This window comes from Oncorhynchus tshawytscha, linkage group LG12 (genome assembly GCF_018296145.1).
Source record: "Oncorhynchus tshawytscha isolate Ot180627B linkage group LG12, Otsh_v2.0, whole genome shotgun sequence".
NCBI lineage: Eukaryota > Metazoa > Chordata > Actinopteri > Salmoniformes > Salmonidae > Oncorhynchus > Oncorhynchus tshawytscha.
The window spans coordinates 44,381,365-44,402,662 of record NC_056440.1 but is presented as its reverse complement, the minus strand read 5'-3'; the positions used below and the strand labels follow the sequence as shown (position 1 = coordinate 44,402,662).

General features: G+C 44.8%; 1 protein-coding gene across 9 annotated transcripts in view; it reads right to left on the bottom strand.

Annotated features, from left to right (window-relative positions):
• The window catches only part of mctp1a (multiple C2 domains, transmembrane 1a), a 198,645-nt gene that overhangs the window by 40,040 nt on the left and 137,307 nt on the right, over positions 1 to 21,298 (bottom strand). For 8 of the 9 annotated variants that reach the window (XM_042330679.1, XM_042330683.1, XM_042330680.1 and 5 more), the window contains 6 exons: positions 18,576 to 18,678; positions 17,027 to 17,129; positions 16,479 to 16,580; positions 15,942 to 16,016; positions 13,246 to 13,365; positions 5,139 to 5,255 (listed from right to left, as the gene is read on the bottom strand). In XM_042330679.1, coding sequence (XP_042186613.1) covers positions 5,139 to 5,255; positions 13,246 to 13,365; positions 15,942 to 16,016; positions 16,479 to 16,580; positions 17,027 to 17,129; positions 18,576 to 18,678 — 620 coding nt within the window. Of the gene's footprint in view, positions 1 to 5,138; positions 5,256 to 13,245; positions 13,366 to 15,941; positions 16,017 to 16,478; positions 16,669 to 17,026; positions 17,130 to 18,575; positions 18,679 to 21,298 lie in introns of those variants that run through there. The other variant, XR_006084697.1, reaches the window with a different exon arrangement.

Sequence of the window (21,298 nt, the reverse complement as noted above, 5' to 3'; positions counted from 1 at the left end):
TTCTTATTGTTTTGTTTACTTATCAAAGCAAAATCGTTTTTTTAGATTATCACATTATTACCATTTGTATTCATTTTACTTCTATTATTTGTAAAAAAAAATTAAAAAAAGATAAATGTAATATTTATGTGTATATATATATATATACTTTTTTTCTTCTTTCTCTTATCACCATTACTATTATAAATGTTTTACTCTTACTGTTGATGTCATTATGTCACTTCACTTTAGCAACAGTGGCCTTGTCATTCGTGCTAATAGAGCCTATCTGGATCTGAAATCTGAGAGGGGAGGAAGAGAGAAGCACAGCGAGCGACAGCGAGAGAGCCAGCGACAGCGAGAGAGCGAGCGACAGCGAGAGAGCGAGCGACAGCGAGAGAGCGAGAGACTTTTGTAAGTGTAATGTTTACAGTAAATGTTTTATTGTTTATTGTCTACTTCACTTGCTTTGGCAATGTAAACATGTTTCCCATACCAATAAAGCCCCTTGAATTGAATTGAGAGAGAAAGAAAGAGCCTATCCGAATCTGAAATCTGAGGGGAGAAAGAGAGAAGGACAGTGAGAAACAGAGAGAGAGAGAGAGAAAGAGAGAGACAATGAGAGAGAGGGGGGAGAGAGAGAGATAGAGAGAGAGAGAGAGAGAGAGAGAGAGAGAGAGAAGAGAGAGACATAGAGAGAAAGAGAGAGACAATGAGAGAGAGGGGGAGAGAGAGAGACATAGAGAGAAAGAGAGAGACAATGAGAGAGAGGGGGGAGAGAGAGAGAGAGAGAGAGAGAGAGAGAGACATAGAGAGAGAGAGAGACACATCACCGCCGTATTTCTGCACCATGACAGCATGTGCTATAATTAACACCTCCACAACATCTGGTAAAGAGTTTTCCGGGCCAGTGGCTCAGCAGTGCCGGTCGGTCTTCCAGGGACGGCCCTACAGGCCTCCAGCTTTTCCATTCCAGCTGAGCTGTACCCCGCTTGACTGAGCCCAGCCACCCGGTCACCCAACCCGGCAACAACTCAGAGACGGAACCTACCAAACGGTTCCAGGTTTCAAAACAAACGGGGTGGTGGTGGGAAATGGGTGACTAGGAGAGGTGATAGGTGCTGATGGAGGTGGTGGTATTGTTGGCGCGGTCATCCTATCTTTGTCTCCAGACACTAGTCTACCCGGAGGGTGCAGTACCACCTCCAAACAGTAGGGGTCTCTACTGAAACACAGAGGGCCAGTATGCAAGATGAACAGCTCTTTACATAAAAAAAAAATATAGTTATATTATTTTCCAACTGCAATGAGAATAGCATGCAATTATGTTGCGGCATTGGTCAGACTGTCTGCACCTGTAATGATGTCTCAATACGTAACACTTAAAAACACCCTGTCCCCACCACTCTGACCAGCAGCAGTACCATATTCTCTCCCTTTGTCCTGTCAAGGCTCACATAGCCCAGCAGTGTCTGGCATGTTAATAACATCTTTTATCCATAACAAGCCACACAGCGCCTTAGAGAGGGTGACACACGGGTCATCTAATGGTGCCACAGCTGACAGACAAGATAACAGGGTTAGAGGTCAGAGGTCAGAAAAAGGCAAGGTAAGAGCTGAGGCCAGTCACACTATTGCTGCACCAGGTCTTTAATAGCTGGTCCAAGGTCATCTTTTCTGTTCAGCACGTCCACTGGTGAAGGTAAGGCCTGCATGAGGAGAACCGGTCTGATATATGTTGTATAGGAAGAGAGTAATAGAAACGAAGAGATATATATATATATATAACCTCCCAGTAAATTATTGGGTGTAAAAAAAACACCAACGTTTCGGCATCACCGTGCCTTATTCAGTTTAGTGTCACGAATGCTTGAACCAGGTTGTGTAGAGTAACCAGAGCGCCAGTGACCCTGAGGTGAATATTACAGCGCGTAGAAACAGCGTGTGTTCGTTTACCCATTATGGACAGGGCTGTGGTTTTGGTATAGAATACGAGAGGGATACTCACATTGAACCCATCACATGGAACTCATTTTATTTCATTAGGGAGTTTGTAATCAACTGAGTCCCCCCCCTCCTCTCTTTTTAGTCAAAGTGAGTTGAGTTCAAGAGAGATTCCTCCAGTATTACCCTCATCCCAGGTTTTTGGAAAAACCACAGCCTTCCGGATGCTGACCCTTGGTGAAGCACAATGGTTTCATTTGACATGTTCTTTAAAGCATTTAGTGGCCGGGTTGTTCTTTTCTTTTCCAGACGAGTGAACGAGGAGGCCACAACTTTCTTTCTCTCTCTAAGCCCCCCCGACACCAGTGACAAAATGTGAAACACTGCTTTAAAACAAACAGGGACATGCCTTTGGGGATACATCAGTGTCTGTGTGTGTGTGCGTGCGTGCGTGTGTGTGCGGCCGTGAAAGAGGGCTTGGCTCGTGCACGCGCGTGTGTAGGTGTGTAACATGGGGGACAATCAATTTTCATATCATATACACAATCACATCCCTTACAAAACTGTCCTTCTCCTAGTGCTATAGTGCTTTATGGATGGCTGCAACTGCTGTGTGTGTGACTCCGCAGCAGAGGGCTCATATTACTGCAAGGTGAAATTACTGTCTGTCTGTCTGTCTGTCTGTCTGTCTGTCTGTCTGTCTGTCTGTCTGTCTGTCTGTCTGTCTGTCTGTCTGTCTGTCTGTCTGTCTGTCTGCCAATGTGAAGATGGCAGCCGAGCCCAGGTGGGAGAAGCAGGATCATACACTCCTAGAGAATGGCCCCTATAACATATCACAGCTCCTCAACCATCCTGCACAGCAGTGCTCAGACACTGACAAAGAGAGGAAAGGCGAGATGGAGGCACTGATATCACACGCCAAGAGCGGTGATTTTCTACAGAGGACGTCTTTTGTGCCAGCTATATACGGCATGTTCCTTCTGCGCAATGGTCTCGGATGTAAGTGAAAGGTGCTAATCTAAAACAATGACTCCCATTCTCCTGCCCACGCATCCCCCATATAGAATGTACACAGTGAGAGAGAGTGCGAGAGACTCCGTCCCAGGAGTTGATAATGAACTAACTTCCCATTTTTTAGGGGACTGTGTGTGAGTGGAGTGCAGTGCTGTGGCTCATCATGGGAATGGGGCTCAGTCAGCGGCTTTGGTTAATGGGAAGCATACCCGTGTGTTTGTTTACTGTGGCGGGGAGCGGAACCCCCCCCAATACCTCATCAGTTGTGGTTACAATCGTCAAACTGTAGAACAATGGAGGAAGAGAAAAGAGTAGGGGGGAGTAATAACATAATGGCAGCTCTGTCTGAACCCTCCTCTCTCATTGGAAGCACAGGTCACTAATAGTGAACCACACCAACCTGGTTCTGCACGCACGCAAAAGCGCACGTGCACAGACAGCCGGACAGACAGACAAAAACCCAGCTGACCTGGTTTTGGCCTGGGCTCAGATCTCACAGTTGTCATAAGGCTGGGAGATTTTCCTTAACATGTGATCCGACCAGGGAAAACTCTGGGCCCAGGGTCGTTCCTGGTCAGGCCACTTTAGGCAGTTACAATTCCTGGTCTTGTACTCATTGGCCACAATACTGTTCAGAATGAGGAGAAGTGTAAATCGGCGTTGATATGGGGTGAATAATATACTGTGTACACAAGAAGAGGGGACGTTTTTTTTATTCTATCAGATAAATACCACTCATTACAGTGTTAACTGGTTTTAATGTAGAAGCCAATTCGGGGAGTCCTGGAGACAGTAGGAATGGGCGGCGAGGGGGGGCTCTTCTGCATAGAGAGCGATTTGTATGTGAAGTGAATAGGTATATGCAATCTTTATTGCTTTAATTCAATTAAAACGTGCCTGGTAAAATAACATCGTTATTCATAGATCATATGGAGGTAAATAAATAATGAAATCCTTTTTTTTTGTTTGTGTCTACAGATTTCTGTCAGGCAATGTCGCCATCTACAGGGAAATACTGTATATACAGAGCATTGAAGCAGGAGCGAAGCACCAAGGTACACAAGCGACAAAGCTGCATGTGTGCACTGCTCTGTGCGTACGTGGGTTTTACACTCAGTTTAACTTCCCGTTGTAAAAATACATGCATTTCTTGCTGTTAATTGTGACCCAGCTACAATAATGTCTGCAATGCCTGAAGCCTGTTCAAGTATTTCCTAACATTCAGGTAATACTAAAACTAGTACATTCACAGCTACATCCTGTTTAAAAAATACAAAAAAAGGATAATTAGTTATTAAAATTCGTTTCGCCTGTTGTTTTCATTGGTTTAACGGCTATCTGTTCCATATCCTGAACAATCTGCTGAACTGCGACCTCGTGAAAGATGAAGTCATATACGTTAAGAGAGGACAACATGTGGTCTCTTTATTGTGCATTCTGGAAGGTAGTCTGGAAATGCTCTTATTAAAATGAATCACTTCATTGTTCACGCTCGCACCACAATTCCTGTGCAGCTTCTGCGTCACACGACTCTCCAACTACACCCCGGTGATTAAAACATGTCCACTTCTCCGTGACATTGCTTTGACACTGTTTAATTGGAATAGGAGATAAAAAAACACAAAAAAACACAATTAAATACATATAATACCAGGTAAGTGGCGTAGCCTTGCTCAAGGTGACAAGCTATTATTTCCTCCTATGCAAGAGGAAGAATTTGAGAGCGATTCTTGAAAGTTCAAGGCAATTGGCGTTTCTCATTTAGAAGCGTAATGGAAAGAATTTTCCCTCGGTGTCTGTTTCTTGTTTGCATTAACTTTGCGACTCTTTTCAGTCCTATTTCTACATCTAGAGAGAAGGTGCCAACACAATGTGTCCACTCCCTAGTCCACATCTGTTAGCTTTATGTTCACTGGACTATGTCAACTTTTTATTTGATTTTATTATTTTACAAATACATATTTACAATAATGATGTCTTAGCACGTACACATTATATATATTTTTTACTACATACATTTTTTTTGTACATCTTTTCTATAGTAAAGATGACAGTATATTCAGGATAAAATCCATATTGAAATGAGATAAATGAGATGATTGACAGAAATGTGTGTGAGATGTAAGCGCTTGCCATATGACCTAGAACGAGACAATTAAAGGGGCAGAACGGCGTAGGGATACTTAAACAGGGACACTCACCACGTCTTGCCTTGTGTCCTTCCCCGAAGCGACAAGGATATAGTTCCAGGCCAGCGGCAGCAGCAGAGCCAGAGGAATCATGTAGAGTTCAAAGTTCCACACCACGAGAACAAAGAGCTGCAGAGAGAGAGAGAGAGAGAGAGAGAGAGAGAGAGAAAAAGAGCAATAGAGAAACACTTGGGACTTAATGTAGCAGAGACCTGCATTGACCTCAAACTGCAAACACACATTCGCATAGCGCGCATAAACATAACACACAGACCCATACATTTGATAATATATGTATGATAATCAAATAGAAGAAAGCCTTAAATGGACGGCTGTTGTGACAAAACAGGACCCCTGAACCCAGAGCTGGGACAGGGCCTACGAGGCCAACAGGGCCACCCTCCACCTTCATCGGAGGATGAGGATAAGTACCGACCGTCACAACACTCCCTCTCCACGCCAATCATCTGTCATCCACAGGCCTGAGGTCACTCTCTGTTTCAAGCACAACTAGTCAACATGACCTTAACCCTCCGACCCTCAGCCCAGCACCTGACCTGCCACACCATGAGCCCCCTAACCCTGTCACCCCAACCCCACCCACCCCGAGATGCCCATAACCCTGTCACCCCAGCTCCAAATACCCCTATTCCACCTCCATAGTCATCTGTCTTGTCCCTCTCTATCCCCCATCTCTCATCCGAACAAATAAAAAGCGTAACTCCAGAACTGAGTGCCCCAAAACCTGTATTCTGTTTTAGTACAGAGTCTTTTGCAACCCGAACATAAATGATCATGATCCTGTGAAAATGAAATGCTTGAAGGAGACATAATTCACAAACACAAAATCACTCGTGTCAAATTGTTTTAGCGTGTGTTGACTGATTTTATTTATTTGGGTTGGGGGGGTGGATGGCACATTTTTGCAAATTTTTGTAAAAACTGTTCAATTATTTCTCGAAACATTAAAAACATATTCCGACATATATCAATTTTTTGTTGGAAATGATCAATGTAGAAAATACATAATAGCAATGTAAAAAACATTATACTAATTCCAGGTGAAAATATTTTATACGTATTCATATATTTTCCGACAATGCACATGAATCAAACTCAAGGACGCAAAATGGTCATTCATTATTATCTATAGAAAAAGACTTGAAATTGTGATGGGAGGACTACGCTTTGAAATGAAATGCATCTGTTGCAAATGCATTCACAATAGATTGTTACTGCCTTCATGGTAAACTTTCACTGACAATGAAAATGGGGTTTGAAACAGGAAACAGCCGATACATCGGGCTGTCTCACCTTGCGCGGTCAATTATGATATATACATGACAAAGCTATACGTTCGGCTGAATGAAATAATACAATACATTTCAAACAATGTATATCTCATAATCAGTGGGGAAAGTGCTGGAGTTTTACTGACATTATTTCAGTTCCTTGCAGCCTCTCGTGGAGCAGCTGATGTGTAGGTGGATACGTGGGGTACGTGTGAGTCCTCACCTTCTCTCCTCCTCCCGTAATTTACAGGCTATAGGAATAAAAGCTTCAACATCTTCCCTCCTGTTGACCTAAAAGGACATTGCACCTCTGTGTCCGCGCCCGGCCTCCCTCTATAAACCCCTGCCCTAAAACATCTCTAGTACTGGGTTAGGCACTAGTGCACTAGTGGTCAGGTGTGTTGTACTGTGCTGGGCTCCCTCTCCATCTCCGCGGATCATTGGCCTATCCCTTACAGCCTCGGAACCCAACGCAAACACGCGGGCAGACACACACACACACACACACACACACAAACACATCTAAAATTAACGTGTAACTTACCACCACTAAGCTATAACAAAATTACAAAAGCCACATAAAACTCCCAATCTCTTAAACAACTAAAAAGATGACAAGACCCCCCCCCACACAACCACAAATCATGCACTCATACAAATTTAACCAGTTAAGATATTTGTGTACACAAACAAAACAAAGACATAAATAAAACATTACAAATGAATTGGCCAGGACATTAGCATATTGCTCAGAGCCAAATATCTCCGTCCACAGTGCAGTACTACCATGGTGGCCAGCCTATTTCCGTCTCTTTCCTTTTCTTTAATAAAGGTCTGTTTAGGGAATTGGAAGAATACTCTTCAATAATTCAGGAGTGCTTAGCAACCTCCAGTACCTGTCCTCCTACTTCCACATCCTTCCGCAAGCCGCCACAAATACTGTCTGTGTGTGGGCTCTGCATTATCTAGTGTTCTTTCTCTAGCACTCCCACTCCAGTCTAATGTCAGAACGCAAACGGAACCGCTCTCACTAATCTACTGTTACTGTACTGCACAGTCCCACCGCAGTGACCACGCAGAAGAAATAAAGATTCACAGGGTCTTTTAACACTGAAGCAGCGAAACCACATCACCCTGAACACTTGCGTTTTTGAGCAAAATAGGAAAAAAGCGATTTCTCCAAACAAATGCAATTCAGTTCTCTTATGCCTATTAATGTTCTACACCTAAATATAACTTCACACATACAGTGTATAAATACATCTTAACCAACCTAGTTGTTCCCTGTCTATTATACGTTATGTGTTCTCATACGAAGGCGTGATATTTTTGAAGTGTTTCTGAGAGGACTGCAGCTCCCCCCTCCTCTGCAGTGTCTGGCTGGTGTGTGGTGTGTCTGTCCGTCTCGTTTCCCTGCGCCTGGGGTTATTTAACCTGTCGCCCACCTCATCCCTCCCCGTTTGGTTATTCTAGCTCTGGGCGAGGCTGTGACTGACAGCTGGAGGAACCCGACACCCCGGCCCATCAGAGGCCAAGCCTGCCCCGTCTCACAGCCCCTCGGCTGGGGAGAGGAGCCCGCAGCGCCGGGACCTTTCCCCAGGACCAGGAGACCACATCCCCCACATTGCTACCCCACCGAGAGGCTTTCTGCCTGGGGAGGAAGGAGAGAGTGTCAGCCGTGGAGGTCTGTGACTGGAGAAAGAGCAAAAAACATTGAGATAAAAAGGTAGAGGGGAGGAGGGAAAAAGCTGTTTACAGTATGTGCTTTGCTTTGTGTGTGTGTGTGTATGTGTGTGTGTGTGTGTCTGTGTGTGTGGGTATGTGTGTGTGTGTGTGTCTGTGTGTGTGTGTGTGTCTGTGTGTATGTGTGTGTGTGTGTGTGTGTGTCTGTGTGTGTGTGTATGTGTATGTGTGTTATGTGTGTGTGTGTGTGTGTGTGTGTGTCTCTGTGTGTGTGTGTATGTGTGTATGTGTGTGTGTGTGTGTCTGTGTGTGTGTGTATGTATGTGTGTGTGTATGTGTGTGTGTGTGTCTCTGTGTGTGTGTGTGTGTATGTGTGTATGTGTGTGTCTGTGTGTGTGTGTGTGTGTCTGTGTGTGTGTGTGTATGTATGTGTGTGTGTGTGTGTGTATGTGTGTGTGTGTATGTGTGTGTATGTGTGTGTGTGTATGTGTGTGTATGTGTGTATGTATGTGTGTGTGTATGTGTGTATGTATGTGTGTGTGTGTGTGTGTGTGTGTGTGTGTGTGTGTGCGTGTGTGCGTGTGTGTGTGCGTGTGTGCGTGTGTGTGTGTGTGTGTGCACCCAGGAATTGTCAGAGCTCCCCACACACAGCTCACAGGCTGGTGTTACGGAGCTGCAGCGCTAGCCTTGGAGACACGGCTTTGCTCCATCCCAGCATCAACTTCTGTTACGTTATCCTCCTGATTCTGAGAACTCATCGAAAGTCTCGTGGTGCGAGACTGTATTGGTGTGTGCGCGTGGCTGCACATGCGTGCGTACACATGCATGTTTGCATTACACAAACTCCCTCGAATTAGGTCCCGGGAGTATTAGATAGAAGGAGAATACAATGCAAATGATCACTTCCTATTTGTCGCACACTGAAACAAGAGCGATTCACTGTTCTTCTTCTGGCAAACAGCCTCAACACGGCATGAGTGTAAAATGTTATTAACTCATTAGGATTTACACTAGCAGATTTACGTTATGTAGATTCTTATTATTATTATTTTTAAAACAAACATTTTCTTATGTCAAAGAATGTCAGAATGGAAACAGAATGAGAAGCATCAAAGGTGAACATAGACGTATTCAACTCAGAGGATCATACACAACCGTGCCGAGCTCAGGCCGCTTAATAGACAGTTTGTTTCCAAATCACAGCAAAAGTTAAAAACTTTACTGAATCCAAAATACAAAAAGAAAAATATACTTTAGTGAAACAATTAGAAAAACTCTTCTAGGTACCTCCGTTGATTTTTGTTTCTCCAATACGAGAATATAGATATTATAATGATCTAAAATGGGAAATAGTACATGTGCGTTTATTTATACCAGGCAAACGTTTTATGGCATATTATGTGACATGAACCCCCCAAAAAAAAAACCATTTGGTTATTTCTTCAAACTAATAAACAGCAAAAACAACAGATAATCATGTTAAACTCTAAGTGATTATCTTGTTAACATGTAGTAGATACACAATCATTTCACTTTCAATAGAATGAATAACATCCCTGCCTTTATGAAGCATTCCCTTATCAAAAGCGCACACGGCACAGACTTAGGAAACACAATCCGATTCGGGAACAGATGAGTGTTTCATTCATCTACTAAACTTTGATGAAGGTAGAGGATTTGGGCTTTATGGTTTTTGGCATTATGTGGTTTACTGAACACCACTCTGGTGCTCGGCTTTACGGCTTGGATAGGAAGTGCTTTGGCGTACATGGAGCATGTACTAGTCTTACTCCTCTCCTCCAGAAGTCGACTGGAGTTTTGAATTTCAGAGTTAAGTTGGCTTTATCTTTATTACATGGACATCGACTCCAGATACTAGCTAGACCGCTGCCAGACAGCAAATAGAACAAGTCATGTTTGACTGGAAGCCTGTCTTACTTCGTTGGACAGGACAGTCCCATTCTGTGGTGCTAGATTGCCCCCTGCTGGTGAGACAAGTAACTAGAGCTGTTTCGCATTTGATAAGGAGCAGTTGGACATGACATCTGAAACATGGAGCCAGATATGACCAGGTACTACACTCAATCTGTAATAGAAAATGAACTAAAGACACCCACAAATGGTCCTGTCCTGTAACGGCGTCCATGAATGAGAATAAAACAGAGATAATTATCTTCAGATGTGCTTCTGTCTGTCTTTAACAATCACACCCCAGACTCCACAGTGTCCTCTGGCTCAACCTGCCATTGTATTTCACTCTCCCTCATTTTTCCAATCAGAGAGGTAGTAAAAATGTTATAGTTTATCTATTCCAAGCTGTCCATTGCTCTGTGGCAAAAACAAAATCCTGCTGTTAAAAGTTAGCAAGCTTTCTCAAGTGGAGTCAAGAGAGGAGAGGTGTGTGTTTGTGTGTGTGTCGTGTGTGTGTGTGCGTGCGTGCCTCTCTCTCTGTGTGTGTGTGTGTGCCAGTGCCATAGGTTTTTCTATTTTTTATTTTATTTCAGCAGGGTGAATTTTTATCTCAATGCAAAGCAGGTGATAGGTGCTCCAGTTTCCAGCAGAAGTAACTTCCTTGTCTGGGCTCTCCCACAGATAAGAGTCCTACTTCGCCCCAAATAAAAGGCCCTGGTATCATTTCTCCTGTCTTCCACACAACCCCCGTCTCCTGCCCTTCTCACCCTTCCTGGGCCTCACAAAGCCGGCTTTATTTGCTCCCAATTCAAGGCTCAATTGCGGATAAAGTTACGGCAAATTTGTTTGGAGGAAGAGTTGCTGAGGCCTGCGGTCCCTGGAGCAATAACAGCCTTGTCTTTCAGGGGCCCCGGGGAGAGTTGGCATGACTCACCAAACAGAACCCAACACCACCGAGCCTGACAATGGCCCCAGCTCACATGCAGGGAGGGAAGGAAGGGGGATGAGAGTGGTGGAGCGAGGGAGAGAGAGGGAGGGGATGGGGGGCTCAGCTTGCAGGTGTTCAGGTAGAGAGGAAGCAGACGCTTAACCCCCCTCCTCTCCCACACACACACACACACCACCCGTGGTGCGGGACGGGAGGTAACTCCAGCTCTGCCCATTGTGCCAACGCCGCGGGCACTGCTGCCACAGTGGCTGGTTCTCTGTCTGGGTTGTGTGGTGTGTGAGGCTCACTTACCACACACACACGACTCTAATCGCAGTTGGCGCTAATGGCTGAGGCGCACATGTGGCTGGATGGACAGATACGGGGAGAAGGAAAGCAGGAGAACAAACTAGAGAGAGGAAGAGAGGATTTGTACCTGTTAGCCCACTAGACTGGATCTGTCTGGACACTAATCTGAGACAGAAAGGCATTACATTACTGCTGTGTGTGTGTGTGTGTGTGTGTGTGTGTGTGTGTGTGTGTGTGTGTGTGTGTGTGTGTGTGTGTGGTCAGAATAAGCAGTATTACAACAAATGGGTTGCTCCAACAATATCTATTACAACTACCACTACACAGTCACACACACACACACACTTCACTAACGTACAACCTTGGCCAGACGGGCCCCCTATAAAAACCCACTTAGAGAGATGAGTGAAGTGATTAAGAGGCCTCTCAAAGCGAGGGAGGGGAGAAGGAGGCACTACCTGTGTGGAGGAGAGGACCTGACAGTACAAGTATACACTGTGGCGTTGCTTAAGAGTCCTCTCCAAACTCCCAATTACAGCCCACGGCCATGTCCACTTTGACACGAGGCGCAGGAAGGACAGAGAGAAAGTGAGAGAGAGAGAGAGAGAGACAAAGAGAGAGAGAGAGTTAGACAAAGAGAGAGAGAGACAAAGCGAGCGAGAGACAAAGAGAGAGAGAGACAAAGAGAGAGAGACAGAGAGAGAGAGAGAGAGACAGAGCTAGAGAGAGAGAGACAGAGAGCGAGAGAGAGAGTTAGAGAGAGAGAGACAAAGAGAGAGAGAGTTAGAGAGAGAGAGAGACACAGAGAGCTAGAGAGAGAGAGAGAGAGAGAGACAAAGAGAGAGAGAGCGAGAGCGAGAGATAGAGAGAGAGAACTCAATGAGATGCCCACACCTCATGTTCCATGGCGTTAGACACCTTCTACCAGGAATCCGAGAATGCAGAGCACACCTTTCTTACAGCACACCAGTTGCACTGTCTTCGAACAACTTCATGGAAACTGTGCAGTGCTTACGTGCCAACACAGACAGACGAAGGGTCTTCAGATTGAACACACAGCAGCGATTCCTCTCGTTAGAAAAACAATTGGCACAAACGCGCGCACACACACACACACACACACACACACACACACACACACACACACACACACACACACACACACAGAAGCAAAATGTTAACTGATCAATAACGCCTCTCTCCGGGCTTCTGTCTTGCGACGGCATGATGACCTACACACACACACACACACACACACGCACGCACACACACACACTCCCAACCCTCCGCAGAAATTAAAATGTGTCAAACAGCAAATGCTAATAGTTCACACAGCGACATTTAGTCGCCCAAGGAAAGGGCTCAGGCATCACTAGAACCTCTAAAACAGACAGGTCATGTATCTACTTATGTCTGCGCAAAGGACAGGATTTAAAGTCTGTCTGTCAGTCTATCTGTCTGTCCGTGTGGAGTACCATTCAGCCACTCAGAGGCTTAAAGGAGGGTGTCCTTTTAGTGATAGCTGCTTTGCAGACCAATTATACTTTACAGTTAAATACCAGGTACAGGTGACAGGCAGAGAGCAGGACTTGACTACAGCTGTCATCACCAGAGAGAGGGAGAGGGAGAGGGAGAGAGAGACAGAGAGAGCGAGAGAGAAAGCGAGACTGCCATTTACAACAGGACTTCATTATCAACATTACATTGTCTCTTGCACTCTTAGAAAGACAGGTTCCAAAGGGGTTATTCGGCTGTCCCTTTTTAGCTCCAGGTATAACCTTTTTTTTTGGTTCCAGGGAGTACCCTTTTGGGTTCAATGTAGAACCCTCTGTGGAAAGAGTGCTGCATGGAACACAGAAGGGTCAGTATGAGAAAGGGGCCTATGAATGTGCGCATATGTAGCCTATGTGTACTGTGTCATCCGTATATATATATATATATATATATATATATATATGTACACGAGGTGTGTAAAAGGAAATAAATGCATTAGTACCAGGAAGGCGCAGATGCTCCTCTGAGGCGAGTGCCATTCGAAGCAGCTGTTGATGTAGCAGCCGGCGTTGATGAGGAACAGGATGCAGCGCCTCACTCTGTTGAAGTTCTGCAGCAGCAACTGGACAGAGCACAGACGTGACATAAGCGGTCGGAAACACGACTCGGGGAAATAGACATAACCACTACAGACGGCGTTGACGGCGGCCAAGGAGTCGAGGAATCGATTCTTTCGGGAGGCGACCCTCACTCGACAGCTTCCTTATGCCGTCACGTGGACTCCACGCCCTCTCGACTGAGAGAACGGCGGGGACAACGAGTGGGACTACACTTCGACTTCTTCACTGCCGCGTCTGTACGCAGGAAGATACACACAGGCATGGTAATGACAGAGTATTATACAAACTGCTACTTGATTGGTCAACATAGGACAGCGGGTAGGCTGTATGCTAAATAGAGATGACGCTTGTCTAAAGACAGGAGAGGAGGAATCGTGTAAAGCAATCTTGCAGCTGTCTGATAATAGGCTGGCTTAAAACCATGGGATTGGTCCAATAAAACGAAAAACAGGCCACAGGTGACTGATAACCAACAAGATTGTATCTTAGACGTTTGCGAAAATCCCCCGACCCCGACGCGCTTGGGAAATACTTGGCAAGAGGTACATTTTCTCGGAGACCTCCTCTGGAACTCGAACGCTACGTCAGCGTCTGTCATCACATCTCAATGAGCTTTCCTGCCTAAGTCCGCCAACTGTCTTTCCTACGCGTTGCCTTTGCTACCGCTCTAAGTGTTACCATTTTCTATGGCCTTGTCAGCCCTGGGTATTAGTTGCTCATGACATGTCATCGTCAATTGGTCAATAAAACCATCGCATGTTAACTATTAGTTCGATTCCCCAACAATGTCCCTCGGTACGTGGTAGTGACTATCGAATTATTAAAAGATATATAAAAACACATTCACTATGAAATTCCACTTCTAACACGACCAAGCAGAATGAAGTATTCAACCACGCCGTGGGTCAAAACGTCTTCAGGCCATAATAACGTCAATAAAAAAATGTTTTAGGCAATATTGCCTAGTAATGTCGCTGCCAATGTAATGGGGTATGAGATACTGGAGCAAAAAAAACCACAATACATTTCGTTTCTCAGACCCCATCACGTCACCCAGCCTAGTGTTGGGTCAAGTATTGGCACAATAACGTTAACGAAATGCTGAGCGTACAGGAAACCCAATCGCTAAAATCAAGTCAAGTTCACTGAGGCGGTGTCTTTTTAAAGCTAGCTCGTCAAATGGAGTTAAGTCATAGTAATAGTGTTCACGGCCTGTGATGATTTCACATCCCTAGGGAGTCCATGCAGGCATCTGGCCAGCGAGGGAGAAAGCATCGCAGTCCCATTCCGCTGTGTTCCAATCACGGAATGCCATAACGACATGACAGAATAGAAGTCAGCCAATCAGGTCACATCCAGGAAGTAGTCCCCGAAGAGGGAATATCTATTCTGATGTGTCTTTAAGAGGATTCGGGGATGTTTAAGGGGGAATTGTGCTTTTTACACCACCGCCTAATCCATTATTCAACGGAGAGTGGTGGTGAACTGAGAATGACTGTGTGTCTACGGTGTCCTGTTGGGGACATCCATCCCCTGCAGACAACAGCACTCTGAGTCACCCGCATCCCCGCATGGTCTCACGCGGCCACGCTTTGATCACGCAACTGTAACTAGCAGCAGAAGGACTGCTCTAAAGTCTCTCTCTACTGTGTTTGCTCCGCGCATTTCGTTGCAACCAACGTGAGTACTAATATTTAGGGCCAGGAGTTTTTCCCGTGATCACATGACTGATACAGGAAAAACCCTGGACCCTAGTTATAGGCTATAACTACGAAGCGGAGTTTCTCCTGCTTAGGTCCCGGCTCTGGTAATATCCTGCATTCAGATATTAACCGTCTAATTATAATGTCTTCTAATGTCTGTATTTAACTGGCAACTTTTGGGGTTTGTGTGTGTAAGGACAGGCAGCGGGCCACAGCGGGGACTAGCCCAACACAAAAGAGCCCTCACCGGGGCAATCTCTCTAAAGCAATCGATGACATCATCATTCAGAGACGTTGACATGGGGCATCTCCTTGAGTCAGAGGTGAAGTGCAGATGAACATAGAGACGCGCAAACAGGGAGGGTGGGTGGGGAGGAGCACACAGGGGAAAGTGCAGAGTGGGCATCTTTTGGCGCCGGGAGAGAGAAGGAGAGCGAGAGGGAAGAGGAGGGGAGAGAGACAAAAGGGTATAAGAGTGGGTGACTGCTCAGCCCAAACGGCGTTTATGTGACACGTCTGATGTGGGCAAGCCCCCACGATTCAGCCCTTTGTGGGGCCGCCACATTGAGCGGCGTGACAATGAAGTGCAAATCAGCAGTGGCACAGAGGGCCAACTAAGGATGGCCAATCTACTTATACACCCCCAGAGCTGACAGCTTGACATTTCTATTCACCACTCACAGTAAAGGAGAGAGCCGGGGGGGCGGGAGGGGGGCAGGGACGTTTTTCTCTCCCTCCTGCCCACACTGTTGTGGCCTCACAAGATGCCACTCATGACCGGTTGGGTTTTGTTAACATTTGTAATATAATGGAGGACGGTGGTAGACGCCGAGCTAAACGGGCCAGCAGGTTAGAGGGCGTTGGTGTTGACCTACCTGTTTGGACACTCTGGGTTCATCCTCAATGTATTTCTGCTCGATGGGTATTAACGTCCTGAGACCGGCCTTCACCTGGTGTGGGGATAATAGACATATAATCAACACACAGCCGATGGTGGGACATTATCACAATAACACAATATGGTCCTATATCTACTGGGATTGTTCACAAAACGGCATAGACAGATTTCTGAATTGACTGTGTTAAATGCATTACATGTATGTTGTTGTGAGTCACGGCAGTACATATGCCCTGTGTCACGGGCTATAGCGAGAGCTCTCTCCATCACACACAGAACTAAGATGGCCGCCGGCAGGACACACACAGTGAGAATAAATGGGCGAACAAAGGCAGCTGAGTGGGAGTGTTCGATAATTCAACTGAAAATGAGGACGGGGGACAAGGGACGGCAGGGGAGGAAGGACAAACAGCATAAAGACGACAATTCTGGAGCGGGGAGGGAGTGTGTGTGTGTGTGTGTGGGGGGGGCATAGTAGGAAAAAAGGGGAGGAGAAGGAAAAAGAAAGACTTACAGCATTAAAAATCACGTCTATTTCGAGAAAGATGACCCCTTTTGTTGGCCCTGTCAGCTCCTTGCTTTTCAAGGCGTAGGCTTTCCGTTCACCATTTTGAATCTGCGGGAGAGGGACATGACAGCCGTCTGTCTGGCAATACCCGGCTGAATACACTCCCTGGGCCACCTTTGAACCCCAGCTGCTGCATCTGACAGAGAGCCCAAAACAACTGTGGCAACTCTGACAAGTACCTGTTCATTACCACCACAGCACTGTCAGGGAGAAATTAACTATCCTGGGGAATCAGCCCAACATTACCACATTCACATTCTCTCTCTCTCTCTCTCTCTCTCTCTCTCTCTCTCTCTCTCTCTCTCTCTCTCTCTCTCTCTCTCTCTCTCTCTCTCTCTCTCTCTCTCTCTCTCTCTCTCTCTCTCTCTCTCTCTCTCTCAATGATAACACAGTCTCATCCACAGTTGCAAAAGAAACGTTGTGTTTTCCTCAACAGTATTTCCCCAAGGGGGAGTCGATAGAGATAGCAGATACATTTCATCAGGAGGACTCACGTTTAGTAAAGGGATGGCCACTTTCCCCAGGAAGTCTGCACTCCTGTCTCGGTCCTCGTCGTACACCGTCACCTCCAACACTGAGTGGATGTCCTTCACGTTGCTGCTCGCCACAGAACAACAATTAAACCACTACAATCAGACACCTGCCCACACCGCTCATAGCACGATGAAACTACAGTCCTCTATGACCTGTGTGCTCAACTAAAGAGGATGTGAGTTGTAGGAGGAAGGGTTATCACGGTTTGCGAAATGTCATCTTTGAAAAGTAGGCTAGCGAGGATGCTGATGGAAAGAAAGGAGGTTAGTCTGAAAGAGAGAGAGAGAGAGAGAGAGAGAGAGAGAGAGAGAGAGCAGATAGGCGCAGCATTGCGCAAAGGACGACTCAATGACCCAGCTTTCCACGGGATTTCGCTAGTCTATTTCCCCATGAAGAAGGTTTGGAATAAATAATATGGATTTGAAATCAACATGTGTACATAGTCATGTCTTTAGAATCCAATTCAAACTATAGCATGTCAATCAAAAAAAGACATTGATAGGCGGAAAGATTAAAGCAGGGAACGAAACGTAGACATCAGAGTTTCAATCTCCGCGGTTTACTAGCATTAGCTATGTTTTGTATGAGACGTATGAATGTAGGAATCATCAATAATACTGTCAAATAAATAGATGGGAGATGGGGAGGGAGGACGCGGGCGGGCGGATGGAGACTGAGAAGTGGAATGGGTTGGGGTTATCTTTGGATGCAACTCTTTAATTGTTTTTGTACCTGTTACCCCCTAAAAAAAAAAAAGAAAAGACAAAACAAAATATAAAGTTGATTTTTTTTTTCTTTCATCAAAATATACTTTTATGACGTACAGAAGGCTAAGTGCAATACACGGTGCAATGTTTGGCTAGTTGAATGAAAGCACATTGGAAATGGCAGTGTTTGATTGTATTATTCAATCAAGATGTTTTAGAAAAATGTGCTTAATCCACACAACGATAAATCGAGATATCTGCAGAAATGTGAGAATTCGCCATTCAAAATGGGCATTGTCATGTGCATTCCACAATAACATTTCCACTGTAACACTTACATTTTTACAACATCCTATTGCAAAATGTAAACACATGGCTTAATTGGAAACAGAGATAACTGGGAGTGTGGACATGTTTTAAAATGAGGCTGTTTAAAAAACAAAATGTTGTAAATGTAATAGAATTGCTTTGTTACAATCGTCGCTTGTATTAAAGTTATGATAACAATACAATTGAGGCATATGGTTTATCCGTCAATGTATTTAAAACGTATTGTAATACTTAAAATAACATTAATTAATTAATTAACATTAATTTTATTATTTTATTAGGTATAGGTGTAACACAATTGACCCAACAGTACATTTAAGAACAAACAGAATTTGATTTGTGTGTGTGTGCATCAAGTAGCGGCATGTGTCGGAGAGCGATAGAATCAGAGAATGAGAAATAGAGAGACCACCCAGTATGAGATCATGAGTGGGTACGTCTGTGGCAACATGGGGTGCAGAAGTGCACTCACAAGGTGAAGACCTTGTTCCATTCGGGGTTGAGGTTCTTGTAGACGGTGTGTGTCTGTAGCCGATCATTACTCAGCTCCACCACACAGAAGGGGTCACTCTTGCCTGCGAGGGGGAGACAGAACGAGAGAGAGAGAGATAGAGAGAGAGACATGTCGATAAAAAGAGGAGTTGAATTAGCTTTATCTCTGTCTGGTTTACTCCTGTCTAATCCAGTGTCGGCTGGCCTACGGAGCCTACGGAGCCTACGGAGGAAGCAGCGATGGTGGGTAGCAGTAGCGCTTAGCTTTCTACCTGATAAAGAGGCGCAGGGAAACAGCCAGGAGCTGATCAGAGAATTACCAGCCACATAGCCCTCCTGCTCTTCCCCACCCTTCCTCCTCCTCACCCTCCTCACCGCATGACAGCTCCAGCCACCATTTATAACCCAGAGTAACAATGTGATACATTTATTTTACCCCATGCTATACTAAATCACCGGCCCTGCTACAAGGATCCTTAGCGCTCGGACACTGATAAGCACTACGGAAACTCTGCCTGGGGCAATGGAGAGAGAGAGAGAGAGAGAGAGAGAGAAGACATCTTGTCTGACAGGGATGAGACTGAGAAGAGGCAGGGAGGGGGGAGAGGAGCTAGGGAGTTTAGTAAGAGACGGACGAGACAGCGCAAGAGAAACACACTGATGTCATTTCACTAATCACAGAAAGATTGACGTTATCTACACATGATCTACGCAATGTGTTATCCCTTATAATACTGGCTCTGCTATTTCGGACAGACATTATATTGTATACTAAAGCCAAATCATGTGATGGCAGCGTGTTTAAGAAAGACTATCAAAATAAAGAGAGTCACACACTCCATATATAAACACCCAGCAATTTCATGGGTATTTACCAACGTTTCGGCACCACTGTGCCTTCCTCGGGGTAATGTCATGAACACTTGAACCAGGTTATGTAGACAAAACAGTGCAATTTAGTGCAACCAACGACAACAGTGGGGGGTGTGTCATAAAGATAAGTCAATTCAAATGAATTTGTGAAACTGTTCAAAAACAAAAGATGTAAACAAATAAATAGTTTATGGCATATTAAATATATTACGCTATTGTTATCATATAGAAACAAAATGGAATATTGTACCTCATATTAGCATCAACATACATTATTGTTTACTTCAAATCCACATCATTCTTTTGTATTTCATTTCATATTTGCTACATGTAATCTTTGGGTTCAACCTTAATGTATAATGAGCATCATCAACAGGGGGAACACGTTAGGTGTACGCTAACAAGCTGTAGAAAGAATATATACATTTATAAGGCTTGTTCATAAAACAAAGATTTGTTCATAAGAAGGGCCCGAGATCAAAGTCCACATTCAGATCACTAGGGGTCAATGTTTTCAGAGAGGACATCCTGTAAGCCTCCTTTCGTCGAAGTAGGATCTCCATGTTACCTTCCTCTCCTTGGTAGAGCAGCAGGCTCGACGCCTGTGTATTTGAGGGAGGACATGGGATGGTTAGCCTCGACAAAGTGAGCTGCTACTGGATAGTCCGTGTTCTTACACCTGACTGAGCTGCGGTGTTCAAAGAAGAAAGACCGGCTGACATAATCCCCCATTCAACGAGTAGCATGACGCCAAGACACCATGGAGATGATAGCCGTGCGGGAGATACATCCTCAGCCGCATGAACAAAAGTCACATTTGGCAGAATATTTTGTCTTTACGTAATTCTCCACTATCAAGGGAAAGACTCCAGAAAGTTTTGGAGTTGAAAGAAAAACACACAATTTGAAAGCCATGAAATAGAGACGTATTGGTTGGACACTTCTCCAGAGAGTAGCATACTGTACTAATCCCAGCCAATGTCCTATATATTCTGTGTTTGTGTATGGAAATACATGTTACTGTTTCTTTGTAAAGGACTGCCCCCCCCCCGACAAACTCTTAATTCCAGCTTTGATCTATACTTTTACCAGAACTGTTGGGAACACTTTTGCTGTTTGTTCAAGAAGATCACTCTTAAAAGCTAGGTCAGGGAGAGAGAAACATATCCCATTCAAATTCCCCAAGAGCGTAACGTGAAATAAAATCACTTCCAAGAGTGTGCGGGTTGCTTTTAATAATTAAGTTAATAACAGAACAAAATGGGGTTGAAGGAGAGGCTGAATTTTGGGTTCACGCATCAATTCCCCATTGAGGCGGCGCGTCGGGGACAGGCTCCATTGATTCCTGTGAGTTTCTTCCAATGTTGTGACAAGGGCAGAACATTTTGTTGGAGAGCTAAACAAATGTCACGGTGATCAATGCGGAGCCGTAGGTGTGGCCTCCCGCATCTATTTGTGGCACGTATTGATCTGCCGGTACGCGTCAAGTTGATATCGACACTCAACTTCTACCATGCAACATCATTATAAACGGAATAATTCCCTATCAGTTATTCGAGTGGGTTCACCCTTTTCACATGCTCTATACTTTGTTCAAGTAATATTGTGAATTTCCATATGCAATTCAGAAAACACTGGGGAGTGTTGAGTATAAAGTTCTGCTGTTTTATGTTTTTTGGGGATTCCTTTTCTAAATTCTGAACAATATATTACATCTTCCTAAATTACTGCACCAACAACCAGTTGTTCATGCTATTTGTGTGGTCACTAGAATATACAAGATATTACTCTCGAATGAGCTGCAATGAACCGAAATCCAATCACTGAAAA